We start from the raw sequence: 18,949 nt of genomic DNA, 5'->3' as shown, positions 1-18,949 counted from the left end.
CAGTTGATCAACCACCATTGGGCAGGACACCTTCCTGGTCAAACGCCAATCAGAGGCCCAAGTAGAGGTAAAGTGGGCCCCCCCATCACTCAGACCTAAAGCAGTCCAATTGAATCTAAGACCAAGACAAAAACACCACAATCAGGCCTGTGGGTGTCTGCCGTTGCTGGAACAGCCCCAAGCTGCTGCAGGTCCACGGGTCCAATCCACGGAGGGGTAAGAGAAGGGGAACGAGGGTGGGATGGGAACAGATTCCGATTCGCACCCGTTCAAAGTGCAATGCAGTTTCAACCTCCTAGATTTACATGTCTATTAGCCAGACTGCCAGCGATTTTTAATCATGAGATACTCTCAGGCCCTGAGGGAATACCTCCTACTGCTGGTCCAGGAGACATCCAAGGCGAGCAAGCACATAGGCGGCACGGATCAAAGGACAGTGCGGGCTAGGGTCGGGCCAGCCCCCGCGCTCCCCTTCCTCTTTCACCAGCCCCCAAGTCTTTCCTCCCATTCATTATTGCTGATCCCCCCCCTCAGAAATATTCACTTTCTCTCGCAAAAGCATCACAGGATTTGTAATGCTTTGATTATGGAGCTGCATCACTCATGGCCCATCAAAACTTGTCCCGATCGACCCTTGATGGGTTGTGATACACGGCCCAGATTTTCTGGCTCTGGACGTTCCACCAACTGAGGCTCAACACGACGCTGACGACGAGTTATCTTCTAAACGCCTTCTCTATTGACTCGCTGTAAGCACAGAGGGGGCTGAAAGCACAGAATCCATGCAGATACAGTGAGGCTGAGGCTTGGCGCCGGACACGCGCGCATAAATCCCCGCGAATCGCCCAGCCCTCGCTGGAACTTGAAGATTTGTGTGACCGTCATTCTGCTTGGGCAATAAGGATCTTACACTCTCCAGGATGAGCGCAGACTCTATGAGCACTGGCCCTGCGTCGGTGCAGGAGATCTGGGAGAAAACCATCACCAGATTCCAGCAAAGCACGGGCCAGCGACTCGATGGCGTCTCGAGGACTTCCGATGATCTTCGAAAGGCCCTTGACGCCCATTACGCTGCGCAAGAGGAGGATGGAAAGGTCGCTAATGCGAAAGCAAATGGGTTCAAAATAATCCACTGCATCCAGCTGCTTGGCGGTATTGCGGCCGAGGGTGCATCGATGGTAAGAACAGGGCTCGGTGGCACTCCCGTGCAGAGCTAATACATTATCAATAGGTCTTTGGCCCGACGTGTCTCTGTTTCAACGCCCTGTCTTTTCTTTTGGATATCCCCAAGAAGGTCCACGAGTTCCACAGTGAAATTAATGCAATCTTTGCGGAAGTTGGGCCAGCGCTCGCCCAGTTTCGTATTTACCAACGGATGGAGGAAAACACGTACGTAGACGAGGCCCTGCGAACCTCCATCGACCAGGTCATGACCAGCTTTGTCGATATATGTGCGAATTGCATCAACATCCATCGTGAGGGCCGATGGAAAAGCTTCAAGAGGACCGCCAAGCGCATCCTCTTGGATGAGGGATCCGTCAGAGACGAGCTCGACAACTTCAAAAAGTTGACGCAGGATCAGCTGAATGTACAGGCAACCTTAACCTTGGAAGTGGCCCTGGAGACAAACCAGAGTGTTACCTTCATTCAGACATCCGTTACCGAGATCGACTCGACCACAAAGGGGATCAAGACGGACGTGTCTGGATTAGTGGAAGCGGAGCACAAAAGGGGCCAGAACGACGCTCGAAAGAAGAATCTGGAAACCATCAAAGAGAAGCTGGGACAAAAGGACGAGGATATCGCCAATGTCATCGAGGCCCGTGACAACATGTGGAAGAACTCGGTCAAGGAAAGCGGGAAATGGCTGAGCGAGGTTGAGGAGTACAAACAGTGGCTTGACAGAAGTAGCAGCACCACACCGATCCTGGCTCTCACCGGAGATCCAGGCACAGGCAAGTCGTTCCTTGTCTCAGCGATTGCCCAGGACGTTAAATCCCGCAACTCAGCCACCAAGGCCGAGCGTAGTGTGCTTGGCTACTACTCCTTCTCTATCGCCACCAAAACGGATAGTGACCGAAATCGGCCGGAGATGGCGATCAAATCCATTTGCACGCAAATGGCGGAGCAGGATGCTGTCTATGCAAGACACGTGGCCGCCGTGTGTGCCGAGTCTGGAAAAGACAAAAGCTACTTCAAGGATGCCACCTGCCGGACCCTTTGGACGACTTTAGGCATCGGAGCCCCGGCAAAGAATGCGATGCACTACATTTTACTAGACTCCGTCAGTACGCTCAGCGCGGACGAGCTCCAAAGACTGCGTGATGCTATCGAGCAGTCTGCACCTATTGCCGAAGAAGACAAGGCCAGCCCACTTCGCATCCTCCTCAGCGGTGAGCATTCTAGTTTCGAGAACTACTGGCTTACCTTGGTGTCAGCAAAGGCCATCGATATCACTCAATTTAACACAAGCGATATTACTGCATTTATTGTCGAGGAGCTGAAGATCGCTGATCTGTTCCAAGGAGAGGACCAAGACTCGCTGAGGCGTAGAAAGATAGTAGAGGAGCGTCTGTTGAAGCGATCGAACAACTGCTATGCAACAGTGCAGCAGGATCTGGGCAAAATCAAAGCGATCGTGGCTTCAAGCGGCACGGAAGAGGAGTTGAACCGGGTGCTGCAAGAATCCAGCACGGACCCGGAGGCTGTGGTGCGCTCAGAGCTCGAAACACTGGGAACAGTTCTCAATCCGAGGGAGATCGAAGAGGTCAACGAGTTGTTGATGTGGGCTATCGTTGGTTACAATCGTTTCGAACTCGATGAACTGGCGGCCGCCCTTTACCTCCGATTCAACTCGGTTTCTCTTCAGCCACTGGCACGTAAGATTACGGGGAAATACTCCAAGATCTTCTCTCTGTCCTATTGGGGGAACTGTCTGTACCCCAGGGACTATGTGGAAGAATGTGTTGTCGCCGAACGAGTCCGCCCCAGGACAACCGCAGACGACCCGAAGATCACTGCGACCATCACCATAACAAATGGGGATGTCAAGGCGGTACAACGCTTCTTCTGGGACCTGACGCACCACTCTTCCTTTGCGAATGGGTTTGAGTTTCGGCCGGGATCGGACATTTCTCAGGAGACCAAGAGAAAGCTGCAGATTTACAGAATTGACGCCCACTTTGAAATCATGAAAAGGGCTTTCGACTACTTTACTCTGTCCTCCACCGACGAGCGAGAGAAAGGGAAAGCTTTGGCACCGTATTTGATGTGCTATCTCCCGGACCATCTCAAGGCGTTATACGAGGCAAAGGGCCTGGACGAGCTTCCCCTTCCCGACAAGCAGTACATAACTTCCCGAATCTACGATATGTTCAACGAGGGGGACTTGATTGAGAGGAATTGGGACATTTGTGAACGCAACATATGGCACAAGTCTGACGAAGAAATGGGTATCTTCTGGAAATGGCTGGATGACCCTGTCGCCATCGCTCACCTCGGAGCGCGAGATAGGAGATGGCTGGCCGAAATTGGACAGAGTAAGCATCCTAACCGGAGTCTCCTCATTCCTGTCATGACGATGATTGCCCGGAACTGGCTTCAAGCGACCAAATGGGACTTGCCTAAACCGTTTCACTGGATCGACGGGTTTCTTACTTTGGTAGGTTTCACCCTTGAGATACACACTTTTGCCCTATATGTCTAAACCTCTGCTTGGTATCTGAGCAGGGTACCAAACCAGATCTTCCGGTCGGCGAAGACAACGAAGAAGGTAAGACAAAGGAACAGCCGGTGGAAGAGACCAAGGACGACGGAGAAATCTACATCTGGGAGACCGACTCCTTTGTGGAGAAAGTAAAAAAGGCCGAAAGATGGGCCAAACAGGCGTTGAATGTGTCAGAAGCCGACTGTACCTGGTGCATCCGTCTAGGCCAGACCTATCAGGCCTTGGAGGAGAAGGAGGCTGCTATGCAACAGTTTAAAAAGGTATTGCTTCTCTTCCAGGGCTCTAATGGAGCACAACAAGGTCTCTAATTTATTCGATAGGCTGTTGAAATGCTTCAAAGCCAGGATCCTGTCGACAAGGAACGACTCTGTGGTGTCCTTCAAGCTCTGGGTGACCTAGAGGTGGAGACGAAGAACGCCCTAGCGTACTATAAACAAGTCTCTGAACTGAGTGAAGGAAGAGCTGATATTCTTTACCACCTGGCCAAGGGCTATGCTTCGAGTGGAGAGGCAGAAGAGGCCGCATCCATCATTCAGAGAGCTATGACCGAGCAAGCTTCGGACACAGATTCTCCGCTTTTATTGTCGATGTTGAAAAAGGCTGTTTATGATGAAGACGTTGGTGACCTTGTAGCCCTGTTCGCAGCTCTTCGGTCGTCCTTCAAATCCTCTCCAGGCCAGTGGGAAGTCGTTCAGCAGATGTTAGAGGCGGCCATTGACAAAGCTCGCACAGAAGACAAGAACGAAGATGTCGCAATCTTGCAATTCCAGCTGGGATATGCAATGTATTATATGCGACAAGAATTTCCAGAAGATTCAGCCAAAGCTGTTGACTACTGGCGCGCGTGTCTAAAGACCGTTTGGGCACAAGCCCATTATGATGACAATAAGGTGCTCGTGTTCATTGAACAAGAATCGCTCACCTGTCTTGGGAAGCTTCGTATAGAACAGGCTATGCAAGCAGATAGCCCTAACATCCAATTTAATGGGCATGAACTGCGGGACGCACATGATAGAGGTATCATAGGCACGATGGTTAGGGGAACGCTAGCTTCGTTATACGCGCTCCATGGACAACGTGATATCGCGCGCGAAATCCTGCGTGTCGACATGGTCACTGCATTTAATATTCTCATAGACGATGACATCTGGAATGACTGGGAGAGTTTCGCCTCGATCTGGGAATATCTCGCTCGTACTGGGGACTTTGAGAATGCCCGGAAAGCCTGCATGCTGTTTGCAGGCCAGAGGTTCGACCTGGAAGTGCTGAAGGCGCTTTTGGTGGATGAAACCCCTCCTCTGGAAGCCGCCACCGCGCATCTAGTCGACTTCTACGAGAAACAATGCCAGGATGATGATTATACGGCCAGTCAACGCTTCAACATTGTTTGGAGCGAGCTCGGAGTACTGTCAATGAATGCGGAGCCTGACAGCAAAGACGCTGCCACATGGACCAGGGTCATGGATATCCTTAGGGGATTCCACCAGCTGAAAGAAAATTCCTTCATGTGTATGGGATGCGAACGACACTTTGACTTTGAGGTTGGGTTCAACGCTTGCAAATTTTGTTACGACTATGCCGTCTGCGACGACTGTTTGAATGACCTGCGAGCTGATAAGCCGCGCCGGGTCTTCTCCTGTAACAAACTTCACGATTGGATTAAATTAGAGCCGTGGAACATGCAGAGCTACATCCGTGCTTGGAAGCGGTTGGTTCCTGTGACTGCTGAGGATGGGAGCGAGCAGTTGATCAGCGCGTCGAAATGGCTGGGGAATCTGTGCGACGAGTGGGGGTTGGATAAGAAGGAATGGAACTTTGAGTAATTATTCTCTGCATTTCTCAACTTGATCTTCAGGGCAATGTAGGAATTGGAACCTGATGCTTGAGCTCGGTACTTTATGTAGCTGGAGTAGCAGACTCTTAACCTTGGAAAGATGCTTATCCTCCCTCTTCAGCGAGGTACTGCTTTGCTCTCCCTGAGGTTGACTTGGTTTCCATCCCCAACATAATATTTTCGCTTCATCTCGCCTATCTGAAGCTCTTATCCATTGCATCTGAATGTTGTGGCTTTTCTGAACGGACCAGTTGGGGTATTTAGAACTAAACTTATAATGATGATGTATGCATTTCAGCTCGAAACGACATACAACCCTGCGTTCCTTCACCGCGCTGCCCCCATGGAGTCTCGGAACCACCAATACCACCACATGCATGTCAGACACGGTCAGTGTGGAAAGGACATGGAGAAATTTGTCCTTTCCGACATCATGGCAGGCACACTAGTCAGGTTTGTCATCGCCGAACGTGGCAAACAGCATGAAGCCAGCGAACTCAGAGCGAACGGAGAGGTCGTCGACGTGGATACCAAATGCGACTTGGCTATTCATGTTCCCAGTCCGATACCCGCAGGCTATACCGGAAGGTCAGAAGTCTTGATAGCGACGATGATCAGGCCAAACCACACGCCCATTGACGCCCAGATCAAAGCTCTCAAGAAGGCATCGAGCCCTTGTGTGTTTGGCGACATCAAGAAGAACAAGGGCAACGACAACCACGGCTTTTCGCTGATGCGCATGATGCTGGCTCATGGAAGAGAACTTGACAAAAACAGTCAGTACAACTTCGTCCTAAGTTGTGACTCTACCTTGGCCTGGCCCTTGTCCCGAGAGGCAGCCCCAGCTTCCGCGCTGCAAGTAGGCGCTCAGCCTGTGAAGCACTTTCCGTTCTTGCCAATTCATCCTCCCACCCCGATGGCATTGCGTCCTGTTCCTCTGGACATCCGAATGGCAAAGCCTGTGCAGGTATCCTTCAACACCAAGCGCCCGCGCGTCTCCCTTTCGCCGACCGACCAGTGACGAAAAACAGCATGCCGCAAGGAACCCCGCAAGAAAAAGCTATTCGGATACCGCCATGGAACCTTATCGCACCGGGTCGAATCCAAAGGCTGCTCCTAGACTGGTCCTGAAGGCAGGTTCCTCGAAGTCGACCATGTCCAAGAACACCCCTCCGCACGCTGCTGCCTCTAGTGGACCACCAACAACCGCTGCTGATCTGGCTGCCTCCGTGTCTGCCGCGCAGCCTGGGTTTTCACAGCTGGTGCAAACCACGGCTTCCAGCCTTGCTAATCCCGTTTATGGTCAAAGCGCTGCTACTATTGGTGTGGTATCAAACCCTACCACGCCTGCCCTCACTGCTGGTTTTTCCCGTAGTCAACAAGAGCATGCGCAACAAAGGCGCATACTTAAGCACAAGATCAGAGGGTTTGGATTAGACGCACAATATGAGGAGGATGCGGCAAAGCGGCAGAAAATCCAAGCCTATCTCGAGCATGCCATCGAGGAGCTTGCAGTCATGGATGAACATTATGAGCTTTACGGTCGCCCAACCTAGCCTGTTTTCCTCCTTATTTCTTCCTTTTTTTTCTTTTTTTTTCGTTTCTCCTTTCTGTTCTTTTTTTTTCATTTCAGCTTGTTTTCTGTTCTGTTGATTTGCTTGTTCTTTCTTTTTCCATGTACGTTCCTTGTTAGTTGACAGGGTTGCTCGGAGTCAAGGGGAGAACGACTCTTCAGGTAGGTAGTTGGAGTCCATCGAATCCAGCTGTGGCATTGGCATTGCCCCGATCTTCGACAATGGTTGAGTTGTAGTTTCGAGTAAATGTCGAAGGTCACTCTGGACTCTCTAGAATGTTATCTCATTTGACGTCATAAAGTAGTGCTCGAGTTGTATGACATCATCCCCCAATATATAGGTTGCGAACGAGCGATGAATTGTCGTGTTCCAGAAAGCTCCATCAACTACACACCTCACAGTACGCAATGGCTCGAATATTCATCACCGGCTCTAGCGACGGCATCGGCCAAGCAGCCGCCAAACGTTTGGCTGAACAGGGCCACTCTGTCGTGCTCCACGCGAGGAACGCCGATCGCGCTGCCTCCGCACACAAGGCCATTCCCAAGGCCGAAGCAGTGCTAGTCGGCGACCTCAGCTCTATCTCAGAAACGAAGAAATTGGCCGAAGAAGCCAACAAGCTTGGAAGCGGCTCGTTCGATACAATCATCCACAATGCAGGTATCGGGTACGGCGGCACATCAAGCCAAGAAATCACGACCGATAAGATTTCGGCTGTCTTTGCAGTGAATACCTTGGCGCCCTATATCCTTACCTGCCAGATGAAGCGGCCTACTTCGAGGCTTCTCTTCATGAGCTCGGACAGCCATTATGGTGGCGACGAGAGCCTACGGAACGCGACCCAGTCGCACTCCTATGGGAACAGCAAGCTGCACGACGTGATGCTCGCAAACGCGTTTGCTAGACGCTGGGGCAACGAGATCCAGGTGGTGAGCATGCACCCCGGTTGGGTTCGAACGAAGATGGGTGGCTCCATGGCTCCGGGGGGAAGTGACAAGCCAGCAAAGGCACTGGCCGAGTGGGCTGTCGGACAGGGGAGCCTGGCCGGCCTGAAGAGTGGCACGTTCTTTACAACAAGTGGCGAGGAGTCTGCGCATCCGGGGGCTGGAAAGGTGGACAGGCAGGAGGAGCTGCTGAGTATTTGCAAGCAGGTTTCTGGAGTCAGTATTCCTGGAGAATAGATTATGCACTGTAGATATAGGTCTGTCTTAGCATCTCCGTCAATCTCATTCCTATTCCCGGGTTTGCAATTCGTTTGCTCTCCTGGTCTTTTTGTTCCAATTCCTCAGACATAGAGCTGCCAACAAAATTGCTTCCAGAGATGGAGGTGGCGCGGACGCCAATTAGGCCATGCCTGGGACTTCTGACGGTTGATTGATCCTGGTCCTGGCCCTGGTCTCAGTCTCACCGGCAGTTCTTTGAAGGGTGCGGGACATATCCTCTGCGAGTTGTAACCATGGGATTGAATAATCGATGAATGCAGCGGCCATACAGGTTCATTCCCAAGGCCTGACGAAGCAAAGCTTGGAGATGTGGCTTTGTTCTTCAAAGACCAGATCTCAACGCTAGATGTGAAAAGCCTGCCACATCCCTACATGGAATGAATCATGGATGGATGAATGCCTCCTCAGTATCGAGCAGGGTGCTTAGGGTTCTTCCAATTTAGCCCTGAATTCCATCTGCTGGTAAAAAGAACGTTCCATATCCATATCACATCCAAGTCCCGAACTAAGCCATCATGCCCGTGGGGGGGTCCTTGACAGTTGAGGTACTCCAGCGCACTATACTCAATCATTCAGGACCACGGCTAACCGGTGGCAGAATGGCAGATGTTTTCTGATAGACGCGATGGACAAGGAGACGCTTGTAAAATAGACTAAGTGGGCGGAAGAGCGACTTGCCATCAAGGTTTTTAAGTCAGACTAACTTACTACTACCATAAATACAATAGATGTTGAGAAGTATCTTGATCCAAAGGATCTGAGCAAGAAGCTAAAGGGCCGCGTTATCGTGTCGGAGGTGAATTATGCTGTGGGATGAAATGACCGGATTCCTGAGACTGACCTTTAGTATATAGAACTCGTGTAGTTCACTTTGCATTTCTCAATGTGGACAGACAGTTTGCTCAGACAGCACAAATGCAGTTTTGACCTCATATACGATCCCCTTCTCTCACTATATCTGACTATTTCACCCTCCGCCCCAAGAGCCGATGCCCTCACTTTCCACACCCGCTAAAGCACTACATAGTCAACCTCCTATCATACCCACGACACAGTCTACTTACACTGCTCACGATTCCTAGCTCTTCCCTCCCTCTAGCCCAATCTAGCCCAACAGTCCACCTCAGTTCAAACCCGCTCAAACCTCAAAAGCACCGCCGCAACAACAACAGGCAACACACTAACCAATTCACCCAGCCCAGCAAAAGCAGGCGGGATGCGCACGTGAACATGCACAAACGCCCCGGCGGCAAACAAGATCGCAAAAAGGTTATACATGAAACTCCAGCCGAAGTTGAAAGCGATGCGGCGGTTGGCGCGCTTGCTCAGTTGCAGTATGCTTAGTATACTGTTTAGCTGAGGGCGTAGGAGAACAATGTCTGCAGCGGATTTGGCGAGTTCGGCGGTGGCAGTGGAACTGGGGGTTTCTTCCTGCGGGAGGTGGATGCCGATTGTTGACTGCGCAAGGGCCGGGGCGTCGTTTGTGCCGTCGCCGACGAAGATTGTTACGGGGGGATTGGTTGATGGGGTAGATGCGGTGGATGCGACTGCCAGAGACTGGATGTAGGTTTGTTTGTCGGCTGGTGTGCAGCGAGCGCGGACGTTCGAGTCTGGGATTTGGAGCTGTGCTGCGATGGACCGGACGGCGCCGTAGTCGTCACCGGAGAGGATGTGCACGGAGATACCGCGCTCATGCAGGGTATTTACAGTATCGAAAGCACCTGGGCGCAGTGAGTCTTGCAGTCCGAAGATAGCGACGAGCGAGTCGTTGATTGTGAAACAGAACACCGTGTAGCCGCTTCGAAGCGCGGAAAGGACCTGTGGATGGGAGGACTGATTGAGCCAGTGGGAGTTCCCTGCTCGGATGAGAAAACCTGGTGTGCTGCTCTCGACGCCTTTACCAGTTAGGACTTTTTGGTCTGCGACAATCGATCCTTGGACGCCCTTTTCTTTGAGATGTGCGGTCACGGCTTTGGAGATGGGGTGCTTGTTGCTTCCGATTAGGCCGAGAAGAAGGGGTAGTGAGGTATCGCCTTCATCAATTATGTGCTCGACCTTGACTGCCAGTTTACCCTGTGTAAGGGTCCCAGTCTTGTCGAACACAATGTGGGAAGCCTTGTGGGCGACCTCAATACTATCCGCGGTCTTGAAGATGATGCCTCGCTCGGCGGCAATGCCGCTCACAATCACAACCACCATCGGCACGGCGAGACCAATGGCGCATGGACAGGACACGATCAAGACGGTAATAGCGTAGGTTATTGCCTCGGTAGTTGCTCTCGAGCCAGACTGATTTCGTACCGCGATACCGACTGCAATCCAGATAGCGAAGACGATAACAGTCAGGGCAACCACGACTGGCACGAAGTAGGATGCGACACGGTCTGCAATGTCTTGTATCTTTGGCTTTGACAGCTTCGCTTGGTCAACCATGCCGGCGATCATGGAGATTGTGTTATCAGCTGGTAGCCGTGTCAATCTCGCTATTAGCACACCTGAACCATTTACCGACCCCGCGACAACTGCGGCTTTGGCGCACTTCTCTACAGGCGTTGTTTCCCCAGTGATCATTGACTCATCGACTTCAGAGGTCCCTGAGATAACAGTACCGTCGGTCGGTATCTTGGAGTCTGGAAGAACTTTGAAGATATCACCGTATTGTAAAAGTCTGACGTCTACCTCTTTTTCGCTGGACGTAATCTCATCAACGAGAATGGCAGTGGGCATCTGTAGTGAGCGAAAAGAGATAGACTCGACGGCCTTCTGGCGAGCAAGCGCGGCGATATACCGGCCAACCATGATCAACGTGACAAGCAAGGTGCTGGTTTCAAAGAATTCACCTGTGGATAATGGCTTGCCAACGGCGACATAAGCAAACGAGACGACGGAGAAGATATAAGCAGCGCTCGTGCTCAAAACAATCAGCAAGTCCATTTCAATTATTCTCGAAAATATCAGTGCTTTCAACGCCTTGGGATAGAAGGGCCCAGCAATTACAAACTGGACGATAGAAGCCAGCGCCAAGGAGGCAGAGCTATAGGCCATTTCTCTCTCCGGAAGCGGTGCCCAAGCCATTACCAGCACGGGGATTGTTAAGATTGCGGACAACAGAGTCATCCATCCAACATAGCGCACATGCTTCCTTCCAGCATCGAGAGATGGATCTGCCCTCGGGGCGGCAAGGGTCAAACGCCTGTCCCAGCCATGCTCGACCAAATCCCGAGCCCCGGTGACTTTCGCATCGAAGGAAATATTGACTGTATGCTTGTTGACGAGGGCCACCTCAGTGACACCTCTTGGCCAGTCTTGCTTCATGATCACGGATGCATCGGGTACGAGGATTTCGACGCTAGATCCATGGTCGGTCACTCGTTCGTACTTGAATTCTGTGGTCCGCTCCATGTGCTTAATGACTTCAGCCAGAGATTGGTCTCGGACATCGAGGTCAAACTCGGCACGAGAGAGCACGAGGCTGGTTTTGAGGTTACTGATCGACCGTAGTGTGCCCATGGTCCGCTTGAGCTTGGTCTCGCACCCAGTACAGGTCATGCCGGAAATGCTTAAAATGATATGTTCTTTTCCTATAATTCCTTTCTCGGGGTCCGCAATTGCCGTGTCGGGGAGAACTTCTATCTTGTCGGGGTCTTCGCACGGTGGTTTGGCGGTAATTGCACACTGTCTGACGACTGAGGTATCCCCAGACTTGATACAGCAAACGTCCGAGCATGCGTTAGTGTCACCGGAGTCTTGCCTGGTCCAGTCACTCTGGGTTGCAGCCGAGGCTGAACCGGGCCCATTGCAACAGCTCTTCGAACATGCATCAGTGTCTGGGTATCTCTCGGCAGTCAGTAAAGGTCCGGGTGCACAGGAGCCCTTCGAGGATTTTCGAGGATCAAGCTTTCCCTCAGTGGCTGAAGGCAACCCGGCTGTAACACGGCAGCCCTTGGAGCCGTCTCCAGCATCCACATTCCTCTTTTTCAGAGTAATAGGATGACGCTCATCGACGTTCGCAGTCGGCTCAAGTCGACCACAACAGCCGCTGGAACAGCCCTTAGCCCTGGAGTTCGGACCGCGATGTTTGGGGAGATCTTTTTTGCAACAAGAATCACCAGAAAAGATCCGGGCCAGTGACCGAACCGAATCGGTAGAGCGACGCTCTGGAGCCGGAGATAGACAGCAAGAATCCTGTCCCAGTGCCAGCAAAGCACGGCAAATACATCCGATTGCGTCGAGTCTTGCTGCGTACTTCTGTCGTGCAGAGCGACGGTGCGTTTCGCAGGGTGTGTCAGTGCCGTTCCCGTTGGATCGCGAGCATGACGCATCTGGGGGAGTGATTAGACGGGTGTTCACTGCTTTCTCGGGGAAAGAGATGCGTACCTTGGGCTGCGCTGGATGGCGCTGAGGTTGAGCACTCGCGGAGAGCAATGCGGTCGAGGCAGAATGCATCGCAGCATGGGGATCTTGGGGAGGGCTTATCTTTGCAGCAGCTGGGGATGACGGTTTTGGCAATGGCATCCTGCTCCTGTCTGGCTGGGACTTCTGAGCCTGAACAGCAGGTGGAAGTACAGTTGTTTGTTTTTCGTTCGCCGATACATTCTTCAACTGCACCAACACAAGGCGGTTCAGAGTTGTTGATGGCCATGATGAAGGTCGCATCTATTTTGGTGGGGAACTGAGGGAGAGTTCAGGTGGGAGAGTCGGCTTAGAATGGGGAGGCAGGATTCTGCCCCGCTCTTCCGATCACGTTGTCCACATTGAGTCTGGCTTACGGAATGCATATAGAGTGAATGAGAAGAAAAGTCGTCATAGAGAGAAAGTATATACACGGGAACGAATCGCAGCTCGGAACAACAGTCGTGAAACATGATCATCCAACGCCAAAACAGCGTTAACAAGGTGGGTATAGCTGGCCAAAATGAAGCAATGTAGGAAGATCATATCATAGAGATAGTCATGATCCAGGCGTGCAGGTGAGAGATAGAAAGGAAGTCTAGCTGTGCAATGCATGTAGGAAGATAGAGAAAATATAATATGGGTCAGAATCAATCCTTTGAGCCCTCGTTTTCGATGAGCTCAAGGACAATCAGGTTTCGGGGGTGGTTAGGATGCTGCATGCATATCTTGACTGTGCGGCCTTGGCTGGCCAATGAAGCGCCGTTCGAGGTGCCACTGGAGAGGTTGACCGTGTCACCGGTGCTGGTCGGTATGCTGTTTGCACCAGAGCCAGGAAGACGGCTACCGTCGTCGAGACAGACAACGTTATGTCCGTGGATGACCTGTCGTAGGCGGCCGTTCATGGCATTCCGGACCTCGACAAAGTCATCGTTGAAGAGAATCAGGAACTTGCCATAGAGACAGGCGGAGTGCGCGCGACCAACAAACTCCAATACCACACTGCGAGACACATCACCATGCTGATTGACGTAGACCGCGCACTCTGTGTATGTGACAAGAAACTCCGCGTCGCTGAGTCGGAACATGCCCAGCGGCCGAAGACCGGTGATTCGTCGGGCGATGTCAAGCAAGTGTTGTTGCGCTTCCTGGGCTTCAGTGCGAAACTCGGGCACAGACCAAGTCTGCTTCTTGTCAAGCGTCAGGATTTCGATGCCTTTTTGAGTTGATATCGCGAGCGACGAGTGGAACAGGTTGAGACCATAGCTCTCAGCGGGAATGTAAAATTCATCATATTCACGGAAAAACTCGGTCTGAGAACGGCGTGAACTGAAGAATCGGCTTCGACTCGTTGCCGATTTTTGTAGGACTGGTTCGAGAATCTATTTGCAATTTAGAGACTTCGCAGCAGTAAAAGGCAGAATGGGTTTAACGAACCTTGTAGGTTGACGACAGGCCATCCCGCTTCTTGTACATAACCAAGGTACGATCCTTCATGTGTCCCGCCGCGAAGAACCCAACTTCCCTATTGCCAGAGAGCTTCTGAGGTGCACGGCGAGCAGAATCGTTGGAGGCCTGCACGGGTACACCGCTTGCCGGGCAAACAACATCGAGATGGTATGCAATCAGCGACTTGTCGGCGATCAAGAGGAAAAGGTTGAACTCTTCAAGGACTGCGATCTGCGTTACGCGTGCCATCGCGATAGTCTATTATCAATGTTAGCTATTTTCCAATAACGAATGCAGCTCATAAACTCACCCGACTCCAGCCTCTGGGATCATTGTACTCAGAGACATAAACCCCATGTTCAGTTCCGATGGCACACATCTTACGGCCAGCTGGCTGTTCAAAAACGGTCGCACAGTGAACTGCCGCTCTGCAAATTGGCGTCGGTCGAGCTGACGCGGGGTATTGCTTCTCGACTTCCTTGACTGCACGGTGCAGCGGCGTGCCCTTGATTACCGCGCCGTTAGATGACGGGGAGCTGTCAGAGCTGGCGAATGCAGTATCGGCCAGAACGCGGAGGTGGAAAGGCTCTGCATTCTGTGCATATAAAGAGGCAGCGTGCTTTGTCTTCGCTTCTGTAATCTTCTGGCACCAGTCTCTGCGGTTCTGAGACGACGGCGCGTATAAGATGTAGGTTTCGTTTAGACCAAGGTGTTTGACCTTGAAAGGATAGAGCACTCCGCCATCTTTGGTATTCTCGAGGACCGTGGCAGGGACCAGAGCCCTCTCGGCGTTGGCGTTGGCTAGAACTCCAGGTTGAGGTGCTGGACCCGCGGCAACCACTCCTCTGACGGCTGATTTCACGACAGGGTCCTCCTGAGTACTTTCCAGTACCAAGAGATCCATCGGGATTGGTAGCTTGGATACATCATAGCTCTCAAGCTTGATTGTCCGGGCGGTATCCCTAGTAACGGATAGTTTGGCGAGGACGAGGAAATGATCAAAAAGAATGGCGTGCGTATCAACCAAAAACCGTGTCCGGGAGCCAGGCCGCTGCAAATCGCCACGGAAGACAATTTCTCTACCCAAAAAGTCCAGGTTCAGCTCCACGCGCTTCCTCATGTCTGGCCGAAGTTGGAGCTTGGAGGCCAGCTCCCGCAGGTCGACCTTCTTGCTCATTTCACCGACTTTGTTATCACATTCCAAGGCAACAATTTTGATTTCTTCGATAGCCTGTGACAAATTGGTTTTTTCTTCCGATTCCTTGAGCATATTGCGGTGGACCGTGGACAAGAGGAGGGTGTAGCGCTGGATTCGAGTAATGGGAGCTTTCAGGAAAGTGTCCCAACTAAGACGGTTGGACAACTTGTGGTCGCGAGCTGTGCTGAGGAACTGACGGAACACAACATTGCGCTCAGCCTCTTTGCGGATCAGGTAGTTGGCGTACGGGAATGTCTCTGCGTAGCTGACATACACAGCTTTGGCCTTGCGGATCCACTCCCGGAAGATGTCGCTGAAGCCAACGATAAACGGGCCCTGCTCCTTCTGTCGGTACTTCAACTGCGCCAGTAGGTAATCCTCGTTGACTCGTTTCACGGCATCCACCTTACCAAACACGTCATTGAGGAACTTGTTCGCTCGTTTGGGTGGAATGATGGACGGCTCAGACGTGGCCAGTCGATCGCGGTACAGTTCTCGGAGGACATCGAGTTGACCGATGAAGGAGTCTTCGGTGGTAACAATCTCATGCAGATTGTTTTGCCGGTCAATCTCTTTCTTGGGGTGCCCCTCCAAGATCTCCTTGGTGACCTTGTAGAACGTGACCCAGTCTTCTACCTTCTTCTGAGGCTCCATGGCCTGGGCTCTCAGGTTCACTTTCCTAAGCGTTCGCATGCAGTGATGCGAGTAACAGCGTCCGACAACCTGAGCGTCCATATCCTGCTCGTGTAACACAGTTGAATAGCATCCGGTACCGGTGATCTGAAACAGGACGCCGGACATCGTACCGCTGCCAAACTTGACCCATTCTTCGTCCTTTACAAGAGCCTCCTGGTCGAGCATATTCTCAACGACACGAGCGGCAAGGGTCTCGGCGTCGGCGATATTCATCGTCGGAACTTTGTGAGTAAACAAGGCGACTATTGCATCGGCAACGGCGTGCTCTTTGAGATCAGTCTCATCTTCTGTCAAGTCTCGAATCCACGTTAGGATGGAGCTGAGCGCCCAAGGTTCAGGGCAACGCCGGAAATCCTCCGACGACAGCTTAGAAGGATGGAACTTCTTGCGACGACCGGCGGGTATTATGGGCAGATCAAGGGGAATGGCCGCTGAACTAGGATCCAAAGAGGGATCAAGCTTCAGCATGCTCTGCCGCAGCATCTCCTGTTGCTGCTTGTACTTCGCCTTGTCCGCATCTGTCTTCGACCTGATTGGAGGGTCAGCACGAGGTCCAATTGGATGGCTCGTCAAAGACGTAGACCGCGAGAACTGGGTAGGGCTAGGCGCGGCCGCTCCATACGAGCCTGGGGAGGGAGCTGGGATGTAGGAGGGCGGATACAGATTGTCTGCCGGTTCCTGATTGCGGTATGTGCCGGCTGGCAGCAGGTGTGGTATAAGCGTCGCGTTATCCGTGGGTTCCTCTGGAGGGGGAGGGAGAGGCCGCATTCCCGGATGGAAGAAGAAGTCACCAAACTCCTCTCCATTAATGGACCCTTCGCTCCCGGAGTGGTGGGACTGCCTGCGGTGCGATAATGAACCGTCCGTTTCATCGCCATAATCGAAACTCATGCGACGATTGTATGCACTTGGCTCTGAGAGACCACCGGTTCCACCCGCATCCACACGCGCGGTTGATGGAAGCTGAGGGAACGGAAATGAGAAGTCATCCCCAATTGGAGGGTAGTCGTATTCATCAGAGTACTCTGCGCGATCTTCTCGTGATGCAGTTGAGCTGTGTCGGGAGGCTAGAGATGAAGTCGGTTGATGGCCAGCATGGTCCGATTCGTCGCCGTAAGGGCTTATGCCCAGGGTTTTATCATCATACGGAGAATGACCCAGGTAGTTGTTCCCACCATACGAAGAATACAATCCAGCACTAGTGGTTTGAACTGGTGAAGCAGCGGAAACCGATGGTGGCTTGGCCAATCCTGGGCTAGTCGAGTCGTTTGTTTCCCGCCGTGATCGTTCTTGCAGTCGCTCTGCCTGGGCGCGTTCCTCCTCGTCAGCCATCCGTAGCATGGCCAGCCCGGCCTCCGCCTCGGCGTCACTATCATCACTATAGGCGTCGTAATTCACATACTGTCCGGTACCCGTTGCCATATTCCCATTCGTATGGGTATGTCTTTCATCAGGCGAGAGGTGAGCGAGACCCGAAGTTGAATGAGTGGAGCCAGTCGATCCTGATCGGTCGACAGCACCCGGGGAATCGACGTCGATGTGAAGCGGTCTGTAACCGGGTGGGTTCCCGCCGGTCCACGGAGCATTCGGCATAGCGGCCTCGACTTCTTTAACCAAATCATCATAGCCACTGGCTTGAACCCCAGGTTGTGCGCTGTTCGAGCCGTTGACGTACCCATACGACCCGGTGTCATCATCGTTTTCCATCGGAGGACCTGGAAGAGGCCGCGCCTGAGGATGGCGGGTCAAAGTATCTGTTCTCCGGGGCATTAAAGGCGACTGCGATTGGTGAAGCGGGGGTGTAGGGAGCGATCGTCCCGGTGGACGGACCGAAGTATACGGCTTGTTATCGTATGCCTCGCCCGAGGAGAGATGCGCCGGAGGCTCAGGCGGTTCTTCGTCCACCGACGGTGTCCGGCTAGGGTCGGACAGACGGGAAGGATGTGATAGATGCGAGGGAATTTGGACCCCACCGTAAGGGCGTGAATTGTACGAAGCAATGCTGGACAGCGATCCGCTACCGGACGCGTAGGCAGCGGTCGGGCTCGTTGGAGAGGCTAGATTATAGGACGAAGTAGCAAAGGAGGATTGACCCAAGTGCGGCGTCTGAAATCCGAATTGAGTCCCTGGTGAAGTGCTAGTATACTGCGGGCTGGGGCGGCTTCCGTAAGGATGATCAGGTCCACGAGGTGGAGGCGGTGGAGGTAGCGAAGGGTGCGAGGACCCATACGGCGAGAGGGGCGTTTGAGCGAAAAGCATACTCGACTGACGCTGTATCGTAGGAGAGCCAAGGTTGCCGATATTCGCCGCTTGGTAAGCCGCCGGGTTATAGGGTTGATGCGTTGGCGAGGTGTTGCTGTTGTTGCTGTTGCCGTAGGAGTTGGAGGAGGAATAAGACAGCGGACTATATCCAGTAGGCTGTTGCGATGTGGTCGTCGGCAGAGCATATTGCTGAGGGTTGTACGAGGCCTGAGTCGGTGACACGGGCCCTGTGGCTGAGGCATACTGGTATTGGTAGGCAGACTGGGACTGGGCGCGGGCGCGAGGCGGCGAGGTAGCCGAGGGGATGTGGGAGTATCGAGGGTCGGCATAGTCGTCGCGCGCAACGCTAGCTATAGCGTATGTCCCTGGATGTTCACCAATGCTGGCGCGAGTGGTATATCGCTGATTCACATCGACAGCTCTCGAGGTTTGGGCGGCCGCAGGAGCAAAGAGGCTCGCGTCATCCCCCGCGTTGTAACTTGGCATCCGTCGGAGCGGCGGGTTGGCCGAAGGAGGGGTGTAGGCCTCGTAGCGTTGCTGGTTCCCGGGCTGGCCGTATTGCCGATTGCCATTGTGATAGTTTGCCATGCTGGA

At 52.7% G+C, this 18,949-nt stretch overlaps 6 protein-coding genes across 6 annotated transcripts; 4 read left to right on the top strand and 2 right to left on the bottom strand.

The window, feature by feature from the left end:
- The first annotated feature begins 1,197 nt into the window (after nt 1–1,197).
- On the top strand, nt 1,198–5,581 carry BDV17DRAFT_220360 (tetratricopeptide repeat protein). The gene is made up of 3 exons (XM_073755589.1): nt 1,198–3,661; nt 3,730–3,987; nt 4,048–5,581. The coding sequence occupies exons 1-3, from the start codon at nt 1,376–1,378 to the stop codon at nt 5,548–5,550; spliced, it is 4,047 nt and encodes a 1,348-aa protein (XP_073611114.1). The 5' UTR covers nt 1,198–1,375; the 3' UTR covers nt 5,551–5,581.
- A 40-nt stretch (nt 5,582–5,621) lies between these two features.
- BDV17DRAFT_275140 (uncharacterized protein) lies at nt 5,622–7,085 on the top strand. Its single transcript, XM_073759180.1, has one exon. The coding sequence runs from the start codon at nt 5,839–5,841 to the stop codon at nt 6,580–6,582; it is 744 nt and encodes a 247-aa protein (XP_073611113.1). The 5' UTR covers nt 5,622–5,838; the 3' UTR covers nt 6,583–7,085.
- BDV17DRAFT_295592 (uncharacterized protein) lies at nt 6,638–7,117 on the top strand (the record flags this gene model as incomplete). The annotated part of the gene is made up of 1 exon (XM_073763093.1): nt 6,638–7,117. One exon carries the CDS (start codon nt 6,638–6,640, stop codon nt 7,115–7,117), a length of 480 nt encoding a protein of 159 aa, XP_073611112.1.
- A 425-nt stretch (nt 7,118–7,542) lies between these two features.
- Nucleotides 7,543–8,316, top strand: BDV17DRAFT_284828 (uncharacterized protein; the record flags this gene model as incomplete). Its single annotated transcript, XM_073760598.1, has 1 exon — nt 7,543–8,316. One exon carries the CDS (start codon nt 7,543–7,545, stop codon nt 8,314–8,316), a length of 774 nt encoding a protein of 257 aa, XP_073611111.1.
- Nucleotides 8,317–9,002: 686 nt separating this feature from the next.
- On the bottom strand, nt 9,003–13,200 carry BDV17DRAFT_220195 (cation-transporting P-type ATPase PCA1). The gene is made up of 2 exons (XM_073755585.1): nt 12,736–13,200; nt 9,003–12,680 (listed from the first exon to the last, which is right to left on the bottom strand). Exons 1-2 carry the CDS (start codon nt 12,998–13,000, stop codon nt 9,487–9,489), a joined length of 3,459 nt encoding a protein of 1,152 aa, XP_073611110.1. The 5' UTR covers nt 13,001–13,200; the 3' UTR covers nt 9,003–9,486.
- BDV17DRAFT_301211 (putative Rho guanyl nucleotide exchange factor) lies at nt 13,195–18,943 on the bottom strand (the record flags this gene model as incomplete). Its single annotated transcript, XM_073764205.1, has 3 exons — nt 13,195–14,132; nt 14,188–14,457; nt 14,510–18,943. The coding sequence occupies 3 exons, from the start codon at nt 18,941–18,943 to the stop codon at nt 13,401–13,403; spliced, it is 5,436 nt and encodes a 1,811-aa protein (XP_073611109.1). The 3' UTR covers nt 13,195–13,400.
- Nucleotides 18,944–18,949: the final 6 nt, after the last annotated feature.

The sequence above is a fragment of the Aspergillus undulatus genome (genome assembly GCF_047715775.1).
Source record: "Aspergillus undulatus strain CBS 261.88 unplaced genomic scaffold BDV17scaffold_71, whole genome shotgun sequence".
In the NCBI taxonomy this organism is placed as follows: Eukaryota; Fungi; Ascomycota; class Eurotiomycetes; order Eurotiales; family Aspergillaceae; genus Aspergillus; species Aspergillus undulatus.
Note: the sequence above shows the minus strand (reverse complement) of the source record. Positions and strands in the feature narration are given on the sequence as shown.

Coding starts and splice junctions, on each gene's coding strand:
- BDV17DRAFT_220360 (XM_073755589.1), top strand. CDS start 1,376: ATGGAGGAAAACACGTACGTAGACGAGGCCCTGCGAACCTCCATCGAC. Junction 3,662..3,729: donor TCGACGGGTTTCTTACTTTG/GTAGGTTTCACC, acceptor GTATCTGAGCAG/GGTACCAAACCAGATCTTCC. Junction 3,988..4,047: donor CTATGCAACAGTTTAAAAAG/GTATTGCTTCTC, acceptor TTTATTCGATAG/GCTGTTGAAATGCTTCAAAG.
- BDV17DRAFT_275140 (XM_073759180.1), top strand. CDS start 5,839: ATGATGATGTATGCATTTCAGCTCGAAACGACATACAACCCTGCGTTC.
- BDV17DRAFT_220195 (XM_073755585.1), bottom strand. CDS start 13,000: ATGGCCATCAACAACTCTGAACCGCCTTGTGTTGGTGCAGTTGAAGAA. Junction 12,681..12,735: donor GCCATCCAGCGCAGCCCAAG/GTACGCATCTCT, acceptor TCACTCCCCCAG/ATGCGTCATGCTCGCGATCC.